Source organism: Phoca vitulina, unplaced genomic scaffold (assembly GCF_004348235.1).
Source record: "Phoca vitulina isolate PV1807 unplaced genomic scaffold, GSC_HSeal_1.0 scaffold8, whole genome shotgun sequence".
In the NCBI taxonomy this organism is placed as follows: domain Eukaryota; kingdom Metazoa; phylum Chordata; class Mammalia; order Carnivora; family Phocidae; genus Phoca; species Phoca vitulina.
This window is the reverse complement of record NW_022589711.1, coordinates 63,545,306-63,569,474: the sequence shown is the minus strand read 5'-3', so window position 1 is coordinate 63,569,474 and position 24,169 is coordinate 63,545,306. Positions and strand designations below refer to the sequence as shown.

The 24,169-nt window shown below is 39.6% G+C and overlaps 1 protein-coding gene across 1 annotated transcript; it reads left to right on the top strand.

Annotated features, from left to right (window-relative positions):
• The first annotated feature begins 20,075 nt into the window (after positions 1-20,075).
• On the top strand, positions 20,076-20,739 carry LOC116633580 (high mobility group protein B1-like). The gene has a single exon (XM_032406195.1). It carries the CDS (start codon positions 20,101-20,103, stop codon positions 20,737-20,739), a length of 639 nt encoding a protein of 212 aa, XP_032262086.1. The 5' UTR covers positions 20,076-20,100.
• The last annotated feature ends 3,430 nt before the right edge of the window (positions 20,740-24,169 follow it).

Sequence of the window (24,169 nt, the reverse complement as noted above, 5' to 3'; positions counted from 1 at the left end):
GATACTTCTAAATATCAATGTGACACATTTTCAATGTGCCTGCCTACTAAAAGGTAAGAAAACACTAAGATACTAAGAATGCAAACCAAATGTAAACACTTCATTGGCCAAATGCGGCTAAGTGATTGAATGTGTGTTTGTTCTCTGCATATTCTATGAATGAGTAACTAAATGACAATCTCTGACCCATAACTACTAGTTACACAATTGTGAACGTGTGTTCCTTATACCCAAATGAAAATAAAAATTCACCAGTGCTTCCAGTTTAGGAAGGGATTCTCATACTCTCATACACACACACACACACACACACACACACACACACAAACACTTCTTGTACTTTCTGAAATCTCACTGGAAAAAAGTACTGCAAAAGTAGCCTCAGGGGATGGGGGGCAATTAAATGGCAGGGAATCATACAGATTTCACAAACCTTTGAAAAACATTTAGCAGAGGAAAGGAAGTTAGGAGGATACAGGGTACACCGGAGCCTAGGGGGTGCAAAACCATCAAACACAGCAGGAAGTATTGATGAGAAGCCAGATAATCACTGCCCTCTCAATCCCACTCCCCTGAAGTGAAGTCTATCAAAGTAAATGTGCCACCGATTTACAGGGAGATGCCAGTCAGGATCCCTACTCCAGGGTGAGATCCTCATACCACAGCAGAGAAACCTACTCTAGCCACAGAGTCATCAATCACTGAGGGAATGAGAAATAGGGGCTTAAAGATATTATTTACAGGGACAAGAGTAGCCAGTAAAAGAACTAAATAATGTAACTGAGGGAAAAAAGAAAGGTGGTGACAAAGGGAAAAGGAGAACATGCTAGGTAGAGGGACAAATGAAGGAGAGAGAAAATGATTCACGTTTGGGAATTGCAAGTATTTCAGCAAAGCCAGTCTTTGGAGCGTAAAGAAGGAGTTGATGAGAGATGATGAGTCTAGGGAAGAAACTAGGGGCCAGAGCATCACATCATACTAAGGAGAGCTTGAGCTTTATTGTGAAAATCCCAAGGACTTCTAAACACACATAATGTGGTCAGATTTGCATTTCAGAAACATGACTCTGGCTTCTGTGTGGAGATTTCTGGTGAATAAGTCTGGAGACAAGGAAACCACCTATGTGGCTGCTAAAGTCATCCAGAAACAAAAGAGAACCAATTGCTAAACTAAGAAATTGGGCCTGGAGGAATGCTTTTCAAACTTCAGCACACATCCAAATCACATGGAGTACTTGTTAAACCACTGGACCCTACGAGCCATAGAGTCTCTTATTCAGTATGTTTGAGGAGGCCACTCAAGAATTTGCATTTCTAGTAAGTTCCCAGGTGATGCTAATGCTGCTGGTCAAGGGACCACACTTTGAGAACCACAGGACTGTAGGAACATAAAAGATATGTGAAAGTATACAAGAAGAGAAATCAAAATACTTGATGACTGACTGCACGAAGATGTTGAAGAGAAGGGAGGCTTTGAGGTTCTTTTCAACTTTCTACCTTGAGCCACTGGGAGTTTGTGGCGTCAGTCATCAAGGTAGGGAATACTGAGGAAGAACATATTTGATGGGGGCAGGGAAGTGGTGCATATCAAGAGAGCCAGTGAAGTACACATCACAAACTTGACATTCGTGCCGAACATCCCAATGGAATTATACCACAGGCAATTCACATATAGTTCTGAACAGGAGAGGGCAAATCGGGGTTAGAAATACAGATGTAAGAATCATCAGCATATAGATGATAAAGTCAAGAGAATGAAGATTTCCCAGGGTCAGTGAGTATACTGTGAGAAGTGAAGAGGGTAAATCTTGAGGAACATCAAATTGAAGAAGAAAAGGAACTGGTACCACTACAGTCAACTGAGATTGACAAAGAGGTAGAGGATATTCCATGGCTACGTTGTTTGTCGTAGCAAAAGATTTAAAATAATCAATGCCCGTCATTATGGGACTGGTTAAATAAATCATGACACCGTCTACAGTAGAATTCTTTGCAGCTATTAAAAAAGAACATAATGAGTAAGTACTTTACTAATAGGAAAAATGTCCTCAATATATATTGTTAAGCGGAAAAAAAACAAGTTGCATGATAGTGTGTTTAGCCATCATTTAAACGAAATATATATGTGTGTATGTATGTATATATATACACACATATATATTTGCTATGATATACACAGAGTATCTCTGGGAAGATACACAAGAAATTTATACCCTCAGGGAGAACAGAGTGGGGAATATGGTAATTAGGAGACAGAAAATCCAAGACAGAATTTTTACCCAAAGGTCCAAATATCCTATCAACCACCAAGTATAGGCCTAATGTTAAGATGGCAGCATTAGAGCCTGATGCTATTAAATATTTAAATCACAAAAATAATTCTTCTTATTCTGATTTCATGATCACCCAACAACATTCTGAAACTTTCTCCAGACAGAGAATTCATTCTGCAGACTATCCACTTGACAATGATATATTTTTTTTTTTAAGATTTTATTTATTTATTTGACAGAGAGACACAGCAAGAGAGGGAACACAAGCAGGGGAAGTGGGAGAGGGAGAAGCAGGCTTCCTGCCAAGCAGGGAGCCCAATGCGGGGCTCGATCCCAGGACCCTGGGATCATGACCTGAGCCGAAGGCAGACGCTTAACGACTGAGCCACCCAGGCGCCCCAACAATGATATATTTTTATAGCAAATTAATCATTGTCATTCCACTACAGCTTTAAATATCAATCTCTTGCAAGCTTTGCAAAGTTGAGGCAATATCCCCGGGTTTCATCAGGTCTGGGAGATCACATAGAGATTCTGAGTCTACAGAGCTAAGGGCTAAATCTTGGATTTGAATAAATTAACCAAGGTAAATTCTACCCTGTTAGATTTCTTGACAGCCAATCAGCTGGTCTCTCCCAGCCACACTCCAATAGCACTGGGGTGTAAAATTCAAGTGTCTAGCAGCCTGCTTCTCCCTCTCCTTCTCCTGCTCCCCCTGCTTGTGGTCTCTCGCTCCCTCTGACAAATAAATAAATAAAATCTTTAAAAAAAAAAAAGTTTGTTTATAATATTCCTTACCTTATCTTTATGACATAGATTTCATTGACTGATATCAAACTCAATAATTTACCCGTGAATTCCATAGAACTGTGACCTCCACCCTCTCTCAGCAGCATGGCCTCCCTTAAGTGCACCAGTATCCTTCCACCAAAATAGTTCTTCTTGCCACGAACAAGAATTATATCATATAAGTAAGTGTATACTTGCCAGGATCCACTACCAAACCATAAACTTTCTGAGGAAAAGAAATGCCTACTCACCTTTGTATTCCAGAAAGATAGTACAGTACCTCACACATCATAGACATTCAACACATTCCCCTCACATTTATTGAATTCCCTGCTAATATATTACCTACCCAGATAAGGTAATTACTTAAGCCACTTAAATCAAGGGTCTTAAATCAAATTCAGGTGTGGCTTCTAATCTTATAAAAGGGAGATATTTTTGCCCACAGGCTTTTTGACACCTTCAAATGTAATCATAAATGAAGCCACTTACTGAAACCACTTATACAATCTACTTAGATAATATACTGTTATCTGGCAAGGTCTGAAAATGGGTTTTCTATTTTAGTTCATAGAGAATCTCAACATACATGAAATATATAGATTGGTATTTTCCAAATCAGAATTGGATTTTTTAAATATGCTACATTAAAATGATGCCAAATGAGGTGGATATTTTCGTTGAAATTATAAAGGGGTGTTTGCAAACACTGTGCAGGGAATCCAGGCCTGGGGTGAGCAGATACAGGGGGCCAAATAAGCCAGGCTCAGCCCCTCCACTCCTACAAACCCTAGAAGCAGCAAAGAGCGCTGCTTCTTCTGTTTATTGTGTGGGTTTCATACACGATTTCATTTTTGAAAGATTTCCACTAATTTTTTTTTTAATTCTGAAAACCCAGTTTTTTAAAAGGACTTAATCTCACAGTGCCTCTGGTTATTATTATTATCGTTGTTGTTGTTGTTGTTATTCTCTGCCCAGTAATGGAGCGATTGAATTACTAGCATGTTAGATAACAGAATGTTTGTTGAAAATACAATGTGATCTTCCTTTGGCAGTTACACATTCCACTTCCTTTCAGCTTCTTTCATGGCGGTGACTATAGATCCAAGGTCATTTCTGCTCCTCTCCCATCTGCTAGCTAACATCAATGTATAGATAATGTTCACAGCACTCTGTAGAACACAGAACCCGGGAAAGGTCCCTGCCACAGTCTAAACTCCATGAAGGGGGAATCCCTCCATGAAAGATCTCAGAGCAGAGTTCTTTCCCTGGAGTATCCAACGCCACTTGTCTTTTACCAGAAAATATCCCTAATATGAAAACTCTGGATCCATAAGTATTGAAGAATATACTTTTTTTTTCATTGTACCTTATTCAAATAGACCTCAAACTGCAGAGAACTAACTGCAAACCTTAAGATATAAAAGACTACTTCTTTATGTATGAAAAGAGGTCCAATCCCTTCTTGCTGGAAAAGAAGAAACTGTCAGCACACTAAAGCAGAAAATGAAAGAGGAGCCTTAAACTGGGAAGAGATGACAGTGAAGTATGGAAGGAGGCAGAGGAGATCTAAGAAATCAGATCAGCTGTGTCATAATCACCAAGATTCCAAAATTAACCTAGACACATACTTCTGAATTTATCCTCGGTGGGTTTGATCTCTGCTCCCCTTTAACTTGGTTGGAGTATTATTGTCAGAACCTATCAATCTCATCTGATAAATTATATTTTAACAAGCATCAGACACTGTTGGAGAAGATTTGCTATTCTGCTTTAGTCACATTCAAATAAGTGTCAGCGCTATTTAATATACCATAAGTATTTCAGATCAAAACCTAAGCAAATAATCCTTCCCCAGCCAGGATAAGAACACCATCACTGAGCCATGCTGTGCGTTTGTCAGATACCTTGATGGAGTACTAATGGCCTATTAATCAGAGCACCGGTTAAATGGCCCCAACACCTGCTCGACATCAACATTAATATTCTGATAAACTAAAGAGACAAGCAATGTCACCACCGTCCTACACCAACTCGAGCTTTCAGAATGAAAGACATTGGTCAGTTAGCATCTATTTCTGTATAGGATTAACAGTCACAGACTTGAGCAGCTTGAATCTAAACCTAAGTACTAAAATAAATCACTGTCTCCCAGAATTAAAATATTCAGTCCTAGTTTTAAAAACGTAAATCTTTGAATATTTTTCAGATTCCTCAATATACATGTCACAGCAAAAATTATACTGTGCTGGAATTGATTGATAGTCAACATTTAGTGATTGAGTGCCTGCTATGTACAAGTCTCTGGGCTCCAACAGCAACCTGGAGAAACTTGGTCTCAGCCATCACACTATTTAAGGTATAAGTTCTGGGTTCCAGTCTCCAATCTACCACTAAACCTGAGTAATTATATGACCTGTATGACCTTAGATAAGTCACTTATTCTCCCAGCCTCTTTATTCTCATCTCTACAGTACAGAAGTTGAACAAGATCCTTTCTAGCATGAAAATACTATGAATATTCATGCTTCTGCCAACCTCAAGTTTTGCAACACAGGAAGCAGACGAATACTCATTCTCCAAACATGAACGGGACACTGTAAAGTTGACTGCCTGTGCCCGACTAGGAACACACAGGTCAACTATGGCCAGTTTTAATCTTCAGGGTTTCACCTGAGGTAAGATTTTGGGGGTCCTTGAGGTGCTCTTGGGAAGGACATACTTAACACACACAGTATTAACAGCATTTAAGAACTTTCTTTTATAAGTTGAGAAGCTACAATACAGGAAACTAATAACTTACTATTGTGAAAGACTAATTTATGTCTTTAGCAATGAACAGGACACACAGTGCTCCTTTGTCCATATAAATTATTCCATCTGGATATCTGTGCAGTTACTGATTCACCAAAAGATCAAATGAGCTCAAACTTTCAAAAGAAGGATGTAGATTTACTCCCTGTATGCCTCCTTGATGTTTTAATTATTATTTATACTTACTCGGCATTATGTAATTACTGGGACTGAGAATTCAGAATTAGGAGCTATGGTCTGAAGTCTAACATTTCCGGATCTGCTTAAAAGTCATAGAATTCCAAATCTGAAGGAAATTCAAGTCTGACTCCGTCACTTTAGAGGTCATTTACATACACACATACACATACATATTTACCCGGGAATTCCCCGATTTTCCTAATATCCTGCAGCTAGCAGGTGACAGGCCTTCTAGCTCTCTTTGCTGCAGACCAATAAATACCCTCAGTATATGCACATGACAAGACCATCTCCAAAGCTCTTTCTAGTCTACATTTCTAGCCTCCCTGAAGATGGTTAAAGTTTAGATGGCTCACTATCTTCCAAAACACAGGTAGGCCTTCCACTTTCTGGGTGGAACGGAGAGGGGCGCTCCATCAATCCGAGCTCTTCGTTCCAAGTAACGAAAGACTGGCTGATGTACAAAGGAAAAGGATTTTATAAACGATTTCCGGGTAGTTTCCAGAATTACCAGAAACTATAGAGAAACGGGCTAGGAAAACAGACAGGAACAAGGGAAGTGAGGTAGCAGCCGAGACCACAACGGAAATGAAGCGACAGGCTGGACTCACGGCGTCACCACCACAGCAGCCAGTGCTCTCTGGAGCCTGCGCAGTTCCGCCCGCCGCCATTGCCCCAGACTGGATTCTCTACCAGCCCTGGCTATTGCTTCAGGGTTCAAAGAATGGTCCAAGAGAGGCCCTGCACCCAAGCCCTAGCTGCAAGGGCAGGTTGAGGAACATGCATCCGGGCTTTTCAGCTTCTACCATGGAAAGCAAGCTCGGCCACAGCACTGCCCTAGACGTTGGAAGGGGTCCAGATCCAGGAAAGCTAGCCAACTATCCAGACAGGCAGATAAATAAACCCTCGTCCACAGCAAGTAAGGTACTTGAGCAACGTAAAGAAATACATGCACGTCTACCTAAATTAAACCCCTCTGACCAGGACTGAAAATGATCACTGTACAATATTCAAACAAATCTCAAGCATTTAATAAGAGTGTGGAAGTCCATTTAGCATGATACGTATAATTATCTAGGAGGATCCACATGAAAACATGTATGCTGCTACCTTTGGGTGGCGGGAAATGAGTAATTTTGAAAAAAAATGAAATGTATGCTTAGCTAGAGCTTTAAATTTTTCTGCCACTTAGATGCACTTATATGTGTATTACATGTGTAATAATTTTTTACCAAAATAACAATTAAGTAGCTTTCTAATTCTACCGATAATTTTTATGATTCCAGAAAGTTAAACAACATATGATGCTTTCTTAAAGAAAAAAAAAGCACATTAAGGTTGTTATGACATGTACACACACAAAAAAAAACCTTTTACATGCTAGCTTTATTTTCGTACTTGTTTTTTTATTATGTTCAGTCAGCCAGCATATAGTACATCATAAGTTTTTGTTGTAGTGTTCTTGTTTTATAAACTTAACTCACATTTTTCCACAAATAATTTCCTTAAAAAGTGACATTTTTTTAATTTTTTTTTTTTTTTTTTTGAAGATTTATTTATTTGAGAGAGAGAGCGCAAGAGAGCGAGTGTGGGAGCGGGGGGGGAGGGGCAGAGGGAGAGAAAGAATCTTAAGCAGACTCCGTGCTGGGCTGATATCATGACCTGAGCCAAAATCAAGAGGCAGATGCTTAACCAACTATGCCACCCAGGCACCCGCTTTTAAATAATTTTTTAAAGGAAGGGGCACAGCTCTGATTCAGAGGGGTGTTTGCTTGTCAAAACAGGCTCTTTCCTGTATTTTCCTCGTTACCATTTCATACATTTCCTTTCAGACCAAATTTATTGCCATCAATTGCAGTTGCCTACAGCGTTCCACTGCTCTTGTTCCTGGAGGGTTAATTTGTAGCACTTGGGTTTCTTGGCACTCTTTCCTTCTTTTCCTCAAATACCCAAGCCCTCTACCCCTTAATTTTGCTAGTTGATTCTGTGCCCAGTCACTATCTATAACTGGACATAATCCCAGATTCAGACAGCTGGTCTCTTTCTGAGATCTGTGATCCCATTTGGTTTTACCACATACGACCCTAGACCACAAACACATGAAGGGCAGGTGTATGAACTAAGAAGTTTAATAAGCATAAAGCATATGTGCAGAAATGTGGGCCCTATTTTGTAAAGTTTGCACACCACGCTTTAAGAAAGAAGGGATTTACAGTACAGCTAGGAGTACCTTGGGCATTTTTTTAGGCAAGGTTTCAGCTTCCCCTCCAAGCAGGTAGGCTCCTAGCAACCTGTGAGCAGACCTTGATGGGTCCTATTATTTCTTTTACCTGGAGCATCCTCCCTGAAACTCTCCACCAGCCTAAGGCCTACATATTGCTCAAAGAACAGTTCAAATGCTGCCTTTTTCCTGAGGGATGTACACAGGTGTAGCTAAAAATAAAAAGGGGGAATACAAACCTTAAAGACAAACATAAATAATAATCATAGGTACCATTGCTACAAAGTACCAGACTTACTCCTCATATCAACCTTACAAGCATGGATTGATTACACCTACCTACTAAGTTACAGATACTGTGACCACCAAGGTAAATATAGTCTCTGCCCTTAGAGAATTTTCAGTCTAATAGAATCAAATACAGATTTCCCCCGCTATCTGGAAAGCAAAGTATTCCTATAAAATCTTTCACTAAGCCAAAATGGTTGTAAAGCAAAGAAGCACTTACCATTAATTTATAAGGAAATTTTTTTAGTATTTCCAGACCCAAAAAAATAACTCTCTTAGGCTTTTCTGATACCTTCGAGCGCATCTTGCTACCAGGTGCACACAATACATCCAGATAAAGCACAGATGGTCACAGGCACAGGTCAAAGCCAGGGCAGCTTGAGGCCGAGACACAGAGTGCAGTTCCTGGGGCAGGAGAGGGGCAAGGCAACTCTCACTGCTCGCGATGTGCTGCCTCTAGGACAGCTCGGCTCCGTTGCAAAGTAACGCTGAATAACGCATTTCACCTTTTGTCGTAAAATCAAAAATCCTTTTGAGATTTCAGTTAGAAAACAGGCACCAATGTAGGTCTTTCGTCAAAGTGAAATGGCATAATGGGAATTTTGAAACGCAGGAAATAGCTTATGTACAAAAATAGTTCAACATAAGGAGCTGAGTAGAGAGAGAAAGGGAAAGTTTGCCTGGAGAACCAGAGTTTATTACCGGCTGGATTTAGAGGAAGGCTTCTGTAAGGAGGCCCATTTTACAGATAAGGAAACTGAGGTTTACAGAAGTTCAAAGTCAGGATCACAAACTAGTATTTGGTGGATCCAGAAACCAGACAAGACAGGTCTCTCTGAGCCTAACTTTCCCCCCCTTTCCATCATGGGAAATGGACATTTTCATTTGTGCATTTCCAACACCAAGTATATTCATTTCCTAGGGCTACTGTAACAAATTTCCACAAATTTGGTGGCCTATAACAATAGAAATGTATTCTCTCACAGTTCTGGAGACCAGATACCTGAAATTGAGATGTCAGCAGGGCTGGGCCCTTCTGGAGGCTGAGAGGAGGGTCTGTTCCATGTCTCTCTCCTGGCTTGTGGTAGATGCTAACAATCCTTGTGCTCCTGGGTTTGTAGATCCAGCCTTCCATTCTCTGCTTCCACCTTCTCCTGGCCTTCTCCTCCGTGTTTCTCCTTTGTGTCTATGTGTCTTAAACTCCCCCTCTCCTTTCTCTTAAAAAGAAACATTCATATCAGATAAAGGGTTACTATCCAAAATCTATAAAGAATTTATCAAACTCAACACCCAAAGAACAAATAATCCAATCAAGAAATGGACAGAAGACGTGAAGAGACATTTCTGCAAAGAAGACATCCAAATGGCCAACAGACACATGAAAAAGTGCTCAACATCACTCGGCATCAGGGAAATACAAATCAAAACCTCAATGAGATACCACCTCACACCAGTCAGAATGGCTAAAATTAACAAGTCAGGAAACAACAGATATTGGCGAGGATGCGGAGAAAGGGGAACCCTCCTACACTGTTGGTAGGAATGCAAGCTTGTGCAGCCACTCTGGAAAACAGTATGGAGGTTCCTCAGAAAGTTGAAAATAGAGCTACCCTATGACCCAGCAATTGCACTACTGGGTATTTACCCCAAAGATACAAATGTAGTGATCCGAAGGGGCACATGCACCCCAATGTTTATAGCAGCAATATCCGCAATAGCCAAACTATGGAAAGAGCCTAGATGTCCATCAATAGATTAATGGATAAAGAACATGTGGTGTATGTGTGTGCGTGTGTGTATATATATATATATATATATATATATATATATATATATATTCAATGGAATATTATGCAGCCATCAAAAAAATGAAATCTTGCCATTTGCAATGATGTGGATGGAACTAGAGGGCATTATGCTAAGTGAAATAAGTCAATCAGAGAAAGACAAGTATCATATCATCTCACTGATATGTGGAATTTGAGAAACAAGGCAGAGGATCACAGGGCAAGGGAGGGAAAAATGAAACAAGATGAAACCAGAGAGGGAGACAAACCATAAGAGACTCTTAATCTCAGGAAAGAAACGGGGGGTGGCTGGGGGGGGGGGGGGGGGGAGGGATGGGATGGCTGGGTGATGGACACTGGGGAGGGTATGTGCTATGGTGAGTGCTGTGAATTGTATAAGACTGATGAATCACAGATCTGTACCCCTGAAACAAATAATATGTGTTAATAAAAAATTTTTAAAAAAAGAAAGTCTATGGGGATTAACATAACAATAAAAAAATTTAAAAAAAAATAAAATAAAATAAAAAATAAAAAAAATAAAAAAAAGAAACAGTCATTGATTTAGGGTCTACTCTAAATTCAGGAGTATCTCAAGAACCTTCACATAATTACATCTGCAAAGACTCTATTTCCAAATAAGGTCACATTCACAGGTGCCTGGGGTTAGGACTTGGACTTAACCTTTGGGTGGATACTATTCAACCCAGTACACAAGGCAGATTGTTTTTCAAGCCTGTTCCAACTTTTACCTCTTGGCTAAAGGCCTCAAATTCACCCAGGGATTTGTGGAGAACTCCTTGGCATGAGCACAGCTTTGGGCACGCAGGCCTTCTTCCAGAGCATCAGGGACAAGGGGGAGCTTACCAAGTTGTGCTATGGCTATTTCATTCCCTTCATCTCCCTGTTACATTTCTTGCCAGTCCCTTGGTTCCTTGCTTATCCCACCTAGGAGCACCACTTAAGCTAGCTGCATCATGAGCCTTCCTTGTTTATTTCTTGACTATTTCTGACAATAATTGAGAGCATGGGGTTTTGCACTCCCCTCTCCAAATCAAATCAGGCCCCTCCGGCAGCTAAGCTCCCCTTGTTCATGGCTCACCACCCCGGCCAAATTATCACGTGATAGAACTACAGACGACAGAAGAGGAGCATCCCAGACTCCATCGCTTATACTGGAGGCTCAGCAGTTCTCATTAAATAAACACTTATCAATTTGTTGTATGCCATTAGTCAATTTCCGGGTTTCTAACAAGGTTGTTTTTGGTAGTATTATCCAGGTTTACCACTGTTTTGGGGGAAGAGGATTTGCTATGCCTGTCCCTGTACCATTGCAAAAGCCTCACTCCCCAGTCTCTAATATTCACTTTAAAAGGAGCCATTGCCACATTGCAATTGTACTCTCATTAGTGGAAGGAAAGAGAAGTCTCCAGAAATGCGCACTCTGCACAGTTAGGATGGGACTGGATGGAACAGGAATTGATAACAATTTCATTTCTCTTTTCCTTCAAGCATGTTTATTGTCTACACATCTCAATATCTCAATAGTAAAAGAAAAGGGTAGAATCGCCTAAACCTATATTTTACAGAATAAAAGGAAGAGTTCAAAATCTACATAGAATAATCCATCCATCAAGATGCAAATTGCTACAGCAATTGCAGATCACTCTGTATGCACAGAGAAAAATATTTGCCTGTTATTATTATCCATGGACCATATTGATTCACTTTAAATATTTATGAAGTTTTGTTGTTTTTTTTTTACTTTATAAATCTATAAACCTGTTATTACGAAGTTTCCGTAGCTCTTCTTTCTCTGACTAGGAAGCCAAGTCATTGAAAACCACTCCTATTTATAATACAGTCCAGCTCCAAGGTGATAAATGTAATCAGTTATTATTGACTTCAGGGCTATTAAGGTACACAGGAAGTCTATTTTCTCATCTATTCTTTTACCTGCACATATCCATAAACACAACCACAAGATATTCCTTCTTCAGATGCTACAAGTTGGTAGCCTCTGGATGAAAAATAGTTTTATTTAGCTCTTATTATAACGTTTTAAATATGGAGCTAACAATTAAAAATGTACATATTTCATATAAAAATATGAGTACCTGCCTTTCCTTTTTTTTTTTTTTTTTTTTTTTTGAGAAAAGGTTTGGTGATATCAGACCTAAAATGTCCACCCTTTCTATTATTTTTTTAAAGATTTTATTTATTTATTTGCTAGAGAGAGAGAGCACATACATGCACAAGCAAGGGGAGTGGCAGGGAGAGGGAGAGGGAGAAGCAGACTCCCCGCTGAGCAGGGAGCCCAATGCGGGGCTCGATCCCAGGACCCTGGGATCATGACCTGAGCTGAAGGCGGACGCTTAACCAACTGAGCCACCCAGGCATCCCTGTCTGCCCTTTTTAAACAAGGCAAGCAACCTTCCATATGGAATCCCCCCCTGTCCCGGTAGTCTCCCTAACACTAAGAACCAACATCAGCTACCACTAATCATTTCACTTGCATTATTTTCCTTTCTATGGCAGAGAAATATTTCCTCTAAAAATATCTATTTTAAATGGGAAGAAAAAATAGAAACCAAGAGGGGATGTTTGATCATCCTTTGCCCAGTCCTGCTTACTTAATAATGCTCCCTGTCTGGCCCTGTCTAGACATTTGAGTTTGTGATCACCACTTTTTGTTCCTAGATGAGAACCAAATAATCTCTTGAAATAAAAATAATTCAAGATTGCGGGGTTCTTGCTTGTCAGGATGGCCTATGCCAGAAGGGAATCAAGAAGCTGTCCAAAGGTAAATTGATTATATAGTCTAATAGTCACATGCCCAGATTCTAGAGCAAGATACTTAAGCTCAAATCCTGACTTTGCCATTATGTATTTTGTGGTCTTGGGCAAATTATTTAAGTCTCTGAGATTCAGCTGTCCTTTTGCTAAAATGAGGATAATAATAGCATCTACCTTGTAGGGTCATTTGAGGGTAAAATTAAGTGCTCAGAATGGTGCCTGGTAAGTAGTAAACATTATATACATTATAGACCAAACTAAAATGGAGTCCCTTATGTCAAAGACAAAACAAAGATGCTCAACGCAGGTGCATAAAAGAAACCTATTCCTTTAGATACTTACAGCTCTTCTCAGAAATCATCAGAGGACACCAGCCAATCCTCAAACACCAAATCTGTTCTTGCCATCTCTGAACTTCCTTATCCTCCTGACTCAGCTACCCTGATCCAAATAAGCAAGAAGACCACTAGGCAACCAGTTAGCTGACAAAGTCAAATAACTTCCATGTTTATCCTATGAAAACCCCATAGTCTGTGAGCAACTCAGAACTCATTGCTCCCATAGCCTTGAGTTTCCAAGCTTGCAGGTCAAAAGTTTTGCAATAAACTCATCGTTCTGCTTTGTTGTATTCAGTAAGCAGAGTTTGATTTTTGACAGTGTGTTCGCTATTATTATTATAAGAAAGTAACTGTCCCTGTAAACATTCCCACCTTGTCCAGTGTCAGTGTAATTGGTAATCATACTCTGTAAAATTATCAACCCCCAGAATACATATAAACACTTTGATGAAATTATGTCTACACGATTAAAATTAAATAGCAAAGCAATTATTGAAGAAATTGAACTAATGTAGACAGTTAATTTGCCTTGATAATTCAGGTCCTAATTTTTTTTAACCTTATAAAGCAGGTAGTAGAGCTCAGGTCCCGAAATGTCTAAATATCTACATCAACTCTCCAAATTCCTCACTTTGCCTACATAGTCCTAATTTAAAAATAAACAAATAACTTGTTAAAAACAGTAACAATTATTTATTTTATTTATTTACTTGACAGAGAGAGAGAGCACAGGCAGGGGGAGTGGCAGGCAGAGGGAGAGGGAGAGGCGGGTTCTCTGCTGGGCAAGGAGCTTGATGCAGGGCTCGATCCCAGGACCCTGGGATCATGACCTGAGCTGAAAGCAGATGCTTAACCAACTGAGTCACCCAAGCGCCCCTAAAAACAATAACAATTATGAAGTTCCCCCATGGCACTACAAATACTGATGCCCCATCTAACTAGAAGTCCCTTGAGCTCACGTTTCTACCTCTGACTTTTCCCTTCCAAAAGGAAGTGCTTACAACAAACTTCCTTCTCATTGCCCCAAAACCTCTACTTGGATGGTCAGGGGCTTATGGATGGCAGGGTGGGGGTGTGATATGGGGCAAGGAAAGGAAAGAAAATAAATCATGGACCTAATATAAAGGAAAACACCGATTATAATTTTATAAAGAAGAGAACCTAAGCAACTATTATATTGTCTCATATGCATTCCATAAATGCACTAAGGGGAAATACATGGACATGAATATCATTGAAAAAAGTATAATGAGTCTTAATGATCTCTCCTGGAAGCAACCTATATGCTGAAACATTGCCCAGCAGGACAGGGAGATCCTTGTACTTTAGTCCTAACCCACACATGAAGAACCCTTCCTAGGCCATTCTGGTTCCCAAAGGCTCTACTTTCAACTCCAGGGCAATTTATAAGATCTACTGGAGACTCCCAGAGCAAAGCAAGATATTATATTGACTGATTTGACCAATCAAGTCAAAATAGCCACATCAAAATGTAAAAGTATTTTTCTTAATTATCTACTAATGTAACCTACAAATATTCCTCATCTTTACCCTAGTCCTGGGGCTCAGGGATTAAGGGTAAGCTTCAGGAATGAGACATCTCATATAACAATGAATCTTTTTTCTCCTGAAAGTTTAATGGTTCTTAGAAAATTACCAACTTGGATGTTCTAGATGCTTCCATGGAAATAGAGAGGGTGCTACAACAGGCAGTTGTGAGTTTCAAATGTGGCCACTAAAGAAGACATTAATAAAACAATGAACATTAAGTTCCTGCCATATAACAAGTATTATAAAAAGTCCAGGGGTCAAATCAAGAACCAACTCTTCCTACCCTACTCTGTCCAACAAACCCTCCCTGCTTCCAAACTCACCTTGCTCACATTAAATTCACCTTTTCATAAAACTAAATTAAGCCCTGCTGGATTAAATAATTTAGGACAACTGGAAAAGAAACAAAATATATTTTTCTGCTCTTATTCACTTAGAAAATAAAATATACCCACAAAACTATAAAACACACACACAAAAACCAACACATACGCATGAGCCGTGCAAAAAAGGGTCCCATGTGTTTCTGGACCAATGCAAGCTCTGGACCAAGCAAGACCGAGGGAAATAAAGGGCAGAGCAAAAGGTCAAAGACTGGAATCTAATCCTGAACGCTGACACCCTGCCTGGGTAACCCTGCACAGAACACTGCTCCTCTCTTAGACCAGTAAGTGAAGTGGCTAGATTAGATTAAAAAATAGTTTGTTTCGGCTCTGACAAGAACTTAATACCAAGAATACCAAAGACTTTCAAAAGGCTTGTTGCTATATTCCACAATGGTTTTTTAAAATTATTAAGCAAATTCTGAGATTTTTCAGTTCAGTGGTGTTTATTATAACAGACTTCGTCCAGGGTATCCCAAACTGAACCTTTAAATATATGCAGTATATAGAGTAAAGAACCAACTAGTACAAGGTAGAATTAAACATGGAAACTTCTAGGGGTTTAACCTGAGAAAGAGGGAAGATGGTATGTTTACAACTACAAACCTCCTCTAGAAAAATACACAAACACACATTTTGCATACAATTTTAGAAGATTCACAAACCCTTAGAAAGATTAAATTTTGAGAAAAACTAGAATTTGAAGACAGGAAGTAAGGGGGTGGGGGGTTACATAATGGGAGCTTCCTAGCCAGTGAGGGGAGAAGGGTATCCATGTGGTATTTTGCTTAAAATCTAAAGGCATCATATTTGACAGCCACTTTATGATATAATAAACCTTAATACAGCTAGTCTCCAGCTAAAATTCAGATCTCTTGAAACTAGAAGACAAATCCAGCGTTTTAGTCATAATTAAGCTTTTGAAAACATTAACAGAATATTTTCATTCATTCATTCTGAAAAGGAAACGCTGCTCGTTTTCAAAGACCAGCTTCCTTTTCATTCTTAAAACACACACACACACACACACACACACACACACACGCCTGAAATAAGGCATGATGAGATGCCCTCTTCTGTTTCTAAACAGTTAATGCAAGGGTGTTTTGAATCCCAGCAGTTTGGAGGATTTCATATTAAACTGTGAACACAGCAGGATTTTAAAATCCTAAAGCACTTCTATTGACCTCCACCAACCGGCATATTTCCTTATGCAGCAGAAGTTCCTCTTTGCCAATTAAAAAGTGCTCATTCCTCTCTCTGTGTAATAGCACACCCTGTTCCTGGCTGAAAAGAAAATAAAATTAACCTTGGGCGGGCGGCTGTGCGCCTGATTTCCCTGGGCGAGTGAATGAGCTCACCAAATGTATAAATAATGTGCCCAAGTCTCCTTGCTGCTCAGGCTTTTTTTTTTTTTATTATTCATTGCCCAGAAGCCTAGAGCACAATTCCAAACTGCTAATATGTTAATACTTTCACCTGGGCTTGATTCCAGTTGCTGAAAAACCAATAAGATAACAGTCAACCCAGAAGGATGGCCCAAACTTTCTGTTCTTTGTTGGCAGGCTTTGGGTGTGCAGCTTGCAAAGTTTCACAAATTGTGCAAAGAAACAAACGTAAAAGGACAGTTCGGAGATCTAAATTGAGGTGCTAGAGCTCAGTTGTTTTAGTGGAACTGCCGCTGGGCTGCAGCCAGTTGCATCTGGGCAGGAAGGAAATGCAAATTAAAAGGAAAAATTAGGCCATTTTAGAGCAAAGCGATTTTTCAGCAAAAGCTCAGTGCTGACACTAACGAATAAAGAAGGTATTATTTAGTGTTAAATTGGATTGATTGATTCTTTCCTCGGTCATTCTAAACTGCTTCTTTGCCTCTTCCCTGGAGTCACTGAGGTGTTTTGATAAGGGCTCATTATTTCTGCAGACTACCAGTTCTCATCTTTGTTACTTCATACAACCTCTTTTTTTAAAGCTGTATTTATTTTAGAGATGGGCAGGGGAAAGGGAGAGGGAGAGAGAGAGAATCCCAAGCAGACTCTGCGCTGAGTGCAGAGCCCAATGCGGGGCTCGATCTCACAACCTGAGATCATGACCTGAGCCAAAAGCAAGAATCGAAGCTTACCAGACTGAGCCACCCAGGCACCCCCATACAAACTCTTTTCATCTCATTTGACTACAGAAAGTGATTTTGTCCTCATGTAAGACCTGTACACTTAACTGAAGTCAAAGCTAATTGCTTTTTTTGTCTTTTTATTATCTTCAAAACTAAACAAACAACTCTGATCTAGAAGATTAAACTTTGGAATCGGAGCAGAATTTTAGACACCTCTCTAGTACTTACCAGTCCCGAGAACTTGAGATCCCTCCACTGTAAGAGTCAGAAATACCTGTTTCGGTTAGATCATCAGGTGGCTGTTAGGATAAAATGAGATACATATGGAAATGCACTTTGATAGTATTCTTCACACTTATTATTTATTGACTCATTTAATCCTCACGACTTTATAAAGATAGTTTTATCCCTATTTTACAGATAAGAAAACTGAGGCAGAGAGATTAAGTCACTTGCCAGGTCTCCCAGCTACTACGTGGAACCTCTGAGATTCAGACCCAGTTAGTGTGGGTCCAAAGCTCACACCACCACCTTTACATACACTGCCTTCCAGTATGGATGGCAAGTATTGTTATGCATTCATTTATTCATCACCTCCGTATTGGCCATCTACCATATGCCTCACACTCTCTGGTTACAACTGGAAAATGACCAAATCAATGAGATTTTTATTGCTTTTCATTTCACCCTCTTTATTCTTTACCCTCCAGGAAATAAAGAAAACAGGGCATAGGAAGAAGAAAGAAGACTCAAAACCCATCGTTGAGACCCTTTTGGAAAATAATCATGCAGAATCTTAAGTTGTTGTTGTTCAGTTGAGAAGACCTCTCTGTGGCATAGACTCACCTACCACTGATAGGAAGAGTTGGGGGTAAGCAAGGCAATGATGCATAGCCCAGTGTCCCCTCCACAGGCAGGTGTGGAGGGGGAAGCCTGCAAAAGCACAAAGTAAGTCTGGACCAGGGTGTTCAGCACACTGAACAGCAGAATCACATTATGGCAAACCTCAAAGCCCCAGCCACCCAAGCCTCAGCGTTCTTCACTAGGTCACCACAGGGTCCAGGGGGACAACGTCCGTGAACACGCTTGCTGGACTGTGAAGGGCTCTACAATGTTAGAGGTAAAGACCAGGTGACTAACAGCAAGTGACCTCCAGCTTCAACAAAGACTCCAGAATTGGCAGCTCTATACAGGAGACATAGATATGATATTTAATTTTTTAAATGGGGGGATGGGGGGTGAAAATCTCAGAATTTGTTTATAATTATTTAGAAAAAAGTAACCATTTCAAAAAAGGTAAATAACACTTTTAACACTAATAAGGCTTTCTCTTCCAAAGCAGTCTTCTCCAAGAACTTCAAATAAGTTTAACCTCATTAGTTAATCACCTTCTCCCATAGGAAGTGGTCATTGTGATTAGTTACCTACTTTTAAGAAAGGGAAAATTTAAACAAAACAAGAATAAATGGAACCGAAATATAATAACAAATTTATATTTTATTTTCATGCCCAGTTCTCGCACAGAACTCCAAAAACCCTAGTAATTTCCTGAGTGATAGGGGTGAGAGAAGTGTCTTGTTATTCAAAATAAGCCCCTTCCAACCCTACCTGAGTTTGTGCTAAAGTGCTGGCTGCTGGATAGCTTTGGATGAGAGTTAGTTGCCAGGGGAGCCAATCATGTGATTAGAAGGTTGGAATTTTCAGTACCCATTCCTGACCTTTAAGGAGGGGAGAAGGGCTGGAAATTCAGTTAATCATCAACGGCCAATGATTTAATCATTTGTGCCTACATAATGAAACCTTCATAAAAAACCTAGATAGTAGGATTCCAAGACCTTCCAGGTTGGTGAATGTATTCATGTGCCAGGAAAGTGGCACACCCCAAACTCCACTGGGACAGAAGCTCCTGCACTCAGGACTTGTCTGGATCTCACCTTATGTACCTCTTCATCAAGCTGTATATTTGTATTCTTTATAATAAACTGGTCATGGTAAGTAAAGTGTTTTCCTGAGTCCTGTGAGCCCTTACAACGAATTACTAAACCTGGGGAGGGGGTCATGGGAACCCCCGATTTGTAGTCAAGTCAGATCAAAGTGTGGGTTACCTGGGGACCCACTACTTGCAATTGGCATGTTAAGTTGGGGGCAGGCTTATGGGACTATGAGTTCTCTTAACTCTGGGTAGTTAGTACCAGAGTTGAATTAAAGTATAGGACATCCAGTTGGTGTTGAGAGAGAACTGGAGAATTGCTTGGTGTTGAAAACCCACACATGTGGTGTCAGAACTGTTGACAATAGAAGGGATATTTAGGCATTTCTACACAAAGCCAGGGAAAAGAGTCCTCTATCAGGAAGCATGCACATTCTCTTTACTTGGAAGTACCAATTCCTTTTTGAAATGCTGGCTACATAGGGACTCGGCCTTCTCCTATAATTTGCCCTTGTGATAAATAGTTATAGTATTATTACAGCCATTGCAGTACATTGAGCTCCACAGAGACAGCACTGGGACAAGTGAGAGCCAGTTGGGTACTGGGCAACTCTGTGCCTCGCTGAGGAAAATAATTAAACATGGGCAAAGGAGATCCTAAGAAGCCGAGAGGCAAAATGTCATCATATGCATTCTTTGTGCAAACTTGCCGAGAGGAGCACAAGAAGAAGCACCCAGATGCTTCAGTCAACTTCTCAGAGTTTTCTAAGAAGTGCTCAGAAAGGTGGAAGACCACGTCTGCTAAAGGGAAAGGAAAATTTGAAGACATGGCAAAAGCGGACAAGGCCCGTTATGAAAGAGAAATGAAAACTTACATCCCCCCTAAAGGGGAAACACAAAAGAAGTTCAAGGATCCCAATGCACCCAAGAGGCCTCCTTCGGCCTTTTTCTTGTTTTGTTCTGAGTATCACCCAAAAATCAAAGGAGAACATCCTGGCTTATCCATTGGTGATGTTGCAAAGAAACTGGGAGAGATGTGGAATAACACTGCTGCAGATGACAAGCAGCCTTATGAAAAGAAGGCTGCTAAGCTGAAGGAAAAATATGAAAAGGATATTGCTGCATATCAAGCGAAAGGAAAGCCTGATGCGGCAAAAAAGGGAGTTGTCAAGGCTGAAAAGAGCAAGAAAAAGAAGGAAGATGAGGAAGATGAAGAGGATGAGGAGGAGGAGGAAGATGAAGAAGATGAAGATGAAGAAGAAGATGATGATGATGAGTAAGATGAATACTGAACATCTGAGTCCTGGATGATACTAATAAACTAATAATTGCAGAGGTTTTTAAAATAAATAAATAAATAAATAAATAAAAATAGTGATAGTATTAACATGGAAAATGTAACATCCCTCTCTCATCATACCCTTCTCCCCATCTTCTAGGACACCTAGCAAGATGAGGATCATGGGGCCTATTGCTGTCAATCAGTTCTCATCATGCACCACATCACACACACACACGTGCACACACACACACACATGCACACACACAGTGTATGAGAGCATACACACAGTTCTGACCCTGAACTTGCTGATAGTAAGCTTCATGGACATAGATGGAATGGATAAGAGAATCCCTAAATTCACAGTAGCCACTCAAGGCCCAAGAGTAATCCCAGGCCCCTGAGTTCAGACATTTACTCAAAGCAACAAATCCAAAATCATCTCAGAAAAGTGAAAGAGTAGACAGAAATAACTCCAGATATTTTTTCAAAAGTAAAGTTGAGGGGTAAAAGGGGTTGTAATTACAAAATGGATAAGAAACAGGAGGCTTCATTGTCAGTGACATTTTCTTACCAAGCAGGGCTGCCATTTAAGAAGCAGAAAGATAGTGGAAGGCATCAATAACACAGTGGTGCCTAGAAACTTTTCTTTAGATAGACCTATGGGGTCTAGAAAGAGGCACAACATATCAAGAGGGATAAGTCTCACCTAAAAAAGTACCTCAAAACAGAAAGTAGTTAACACATAGGTTTTCCAAGGCTTAACAAGGGAAGATGTAAATGCTGTAGATTTGGGGGACATATATCCTGAGGGCAGAAGAACCAATTAAGTGACAAGGAATCACAGATTCTTGGAAAATGTTTTAGAGATGTAGACACTGATTCTACTCAACATGGCTCCATACCCTTTGACTGAAAATTTCCAATGTCCAGAAGGTTACTAGCAAGGCAGTCTTACATTTTTAAATGCTAATTTAAAATATTTCTTTTCTTTTTACATTGGGCTGAAATCTGCCACCGTATAACTCACATCTACGGAAGCTAGGACTTCTGCAATAATGAGAATAAGTGTCCGTGACAGGTCTTGAAAAATAAAAATAGTTATCAGTCCCTCTACAAGCCTGCTTTTCTCCAAACCAGTTACAGTTCTCTTTGAAACTCAGATGGTATGGTTTCTAGATCTCTCAAACACCCTAGAGGCTATGTTTTGACATAAGATTTCAGTGTGCTTAAGAATACCTGAAATGCTTGTTAAAGATGAAGACTGCCAGTCACCCACTCCCCCACCATGTTCTGATGCAGTTGGGATATCTGGAACGGGCCCTCAACCAGAATATGTAGGCCTCCCTTCCTGATGCAGGTAGCCTAAGGCCATACTTGAGAAAGTGCACTAGTATATCCTTGCCACATTAAAGAAAGATACCACAAACTGGACATGGTATTCCAAACTCCCTCCTACTAATTCAGGGTCCAATGAGACCATTACCTTCTCTTATCTCAACACACATGTCTCTTGCCAAAGCCTCACCTCTTTTGTATAAAATATTTTGTCAATTCTGTCCTTAGAGAATATAACTGCAAGGCACATTGACTTTGATATCTAACTGAGTATGCTTTATGTATGACCCAAATCAGAATGATGAAAGTTGTATTAAGATGTATATTATGATAGATGCAGACATATTTCAAAAGCAAACTTTCAAGTCCTGACTCTGGTCCTGCCTGACAGGGAAAAATCCTGACAGCCTAGGAATATTTTTATATGCTGATCTATTTCTAGTAGAAATTTTTCTTTACTATTATTTTAGTTTCAGAAAGCTATTTACTATCTTAGAAGTTAATCATTTTATATGGCTGTTCTTACTTTTGATCAGAGACCACCCTGTCAAAATTCTTCATAACCTCCCAATGTCACAAGTTCTGTTGAAAATTACAAGATCCTCTTCTGGGAAAAACAAAGGACAGAACAGACTATTTTTGGCTGAGGTTAAATGGCAAGAGATACAGTGTCCTACCCAGCAGAATAGTGAAGTGGAAAGTAGAAACTCCGGGTTCAAGTATGAGTCAGGAACAAGGTATGATGCACTGTCCGGGCCAGATATCTGATATGCCCAACAGGAGTGAGGCCTCCCCATGAGCAAGGACAAGTGTCCATATCAGATTCAGGTGTGTTGACTAGAATAGAGACTTTTCCTGTCTCTGATCTAAGCAGAGAAACTTTGGAAGAAACTTGTTCAAGAGCAAGGCTGGTTCAGACACTCCAAAAGAATAATGTTTATGGAAATAAGACAGAAGATACTGATTATCAACATTCATAAAATAGTTCAGAGAGGTCCCATGTACGCATCAAGCAGTTTCCTCCAAAGGTTAGAATTTATACAACTATAATATAATATCAAAATGAAGAAATTAACATTGGTACAAGTCACAGATCTTACACAGATTTCACCTGGGTTTTTTTTTCCTTTTAAAAATACCTGAATTTTTAGGGGTTACCTGGGTGGCTCATTCTGTTAGGCATCTATCTTCAGCTCAGGTCATGATCCTGAGGTCACAGGATGGTGCCCCAAGTTGGGCTCCCTGCTCGGTGGGGAGCCTGCTTCTACCTCTCCCTCTGCCCTGCCCCCGCCCCCTCCCCCTCATGTTCTCTCTCTCAAAAAATTAAATATAATTTTCAAATAAATAAATAAATCTGGATTTTTTTTAAATTTTTATTCAAATTCCAATTAGTTAACATACAGTGTACTATTAGTTTCAGGTATACAATATAGTGATTCAACACTTCCATACATTACCCAGTACTCATAACAAGTGTATGATTTCATTTGTTTTATATGCACTCGTTTGTATGTGTTTGTGTGTGTGTAGTTTTATGTAATTTTATCATATATATAGATTCATGTAATACTATATCGTGATACATTATCATGATACATTATGATACATAAGATCATATCATGATAATATTATCAAGCTTTAAATTTCCTAAATATGGTGATTTATTCTTTATACTTCCATATTTTTGGTAAAGTTATTGAATTAGCATTGTAGTGATGTTCAACCTCACTATTAATCAAAGAAATCCTATTTAAAATCCTCTTTTTTCCCTTTAAATCAGCGAAGTTTTTAACTGATAGTATTTAACTTCAGAGTATAGTAAGTCAGGCATTCTCTCTTAGAAGAATGCTGCTCTTAGAAGTCAAATCAGTACAAGTGTTCTGGGAACAAATGTGATCAAGGACCTTTTAATGTTTCATACCCTCTCTTCTAGCAACTCCCCTTCCAGAAATATATACTAAGAAAATAATTAGAAAATCAGGCACTTATTATGAAAAAAGCACGTTTACTTAGTGTTATCTAAATGAGTGAAAAATTGAAAATAGCCTAAATATTTTTAAAAATAAGAGATTAGTTTAATAAACTGAGATCCA

What these genes read in the sequence shown, in the direction of transcription:
- LOC116633580 (XM_032406195.1), top strand. Translation starts at nt 20,101, where the DNA reads ATGGGCAAAGGAGATCCTAAGAAGCCGAGAGGCAAAATGTCATCATAT.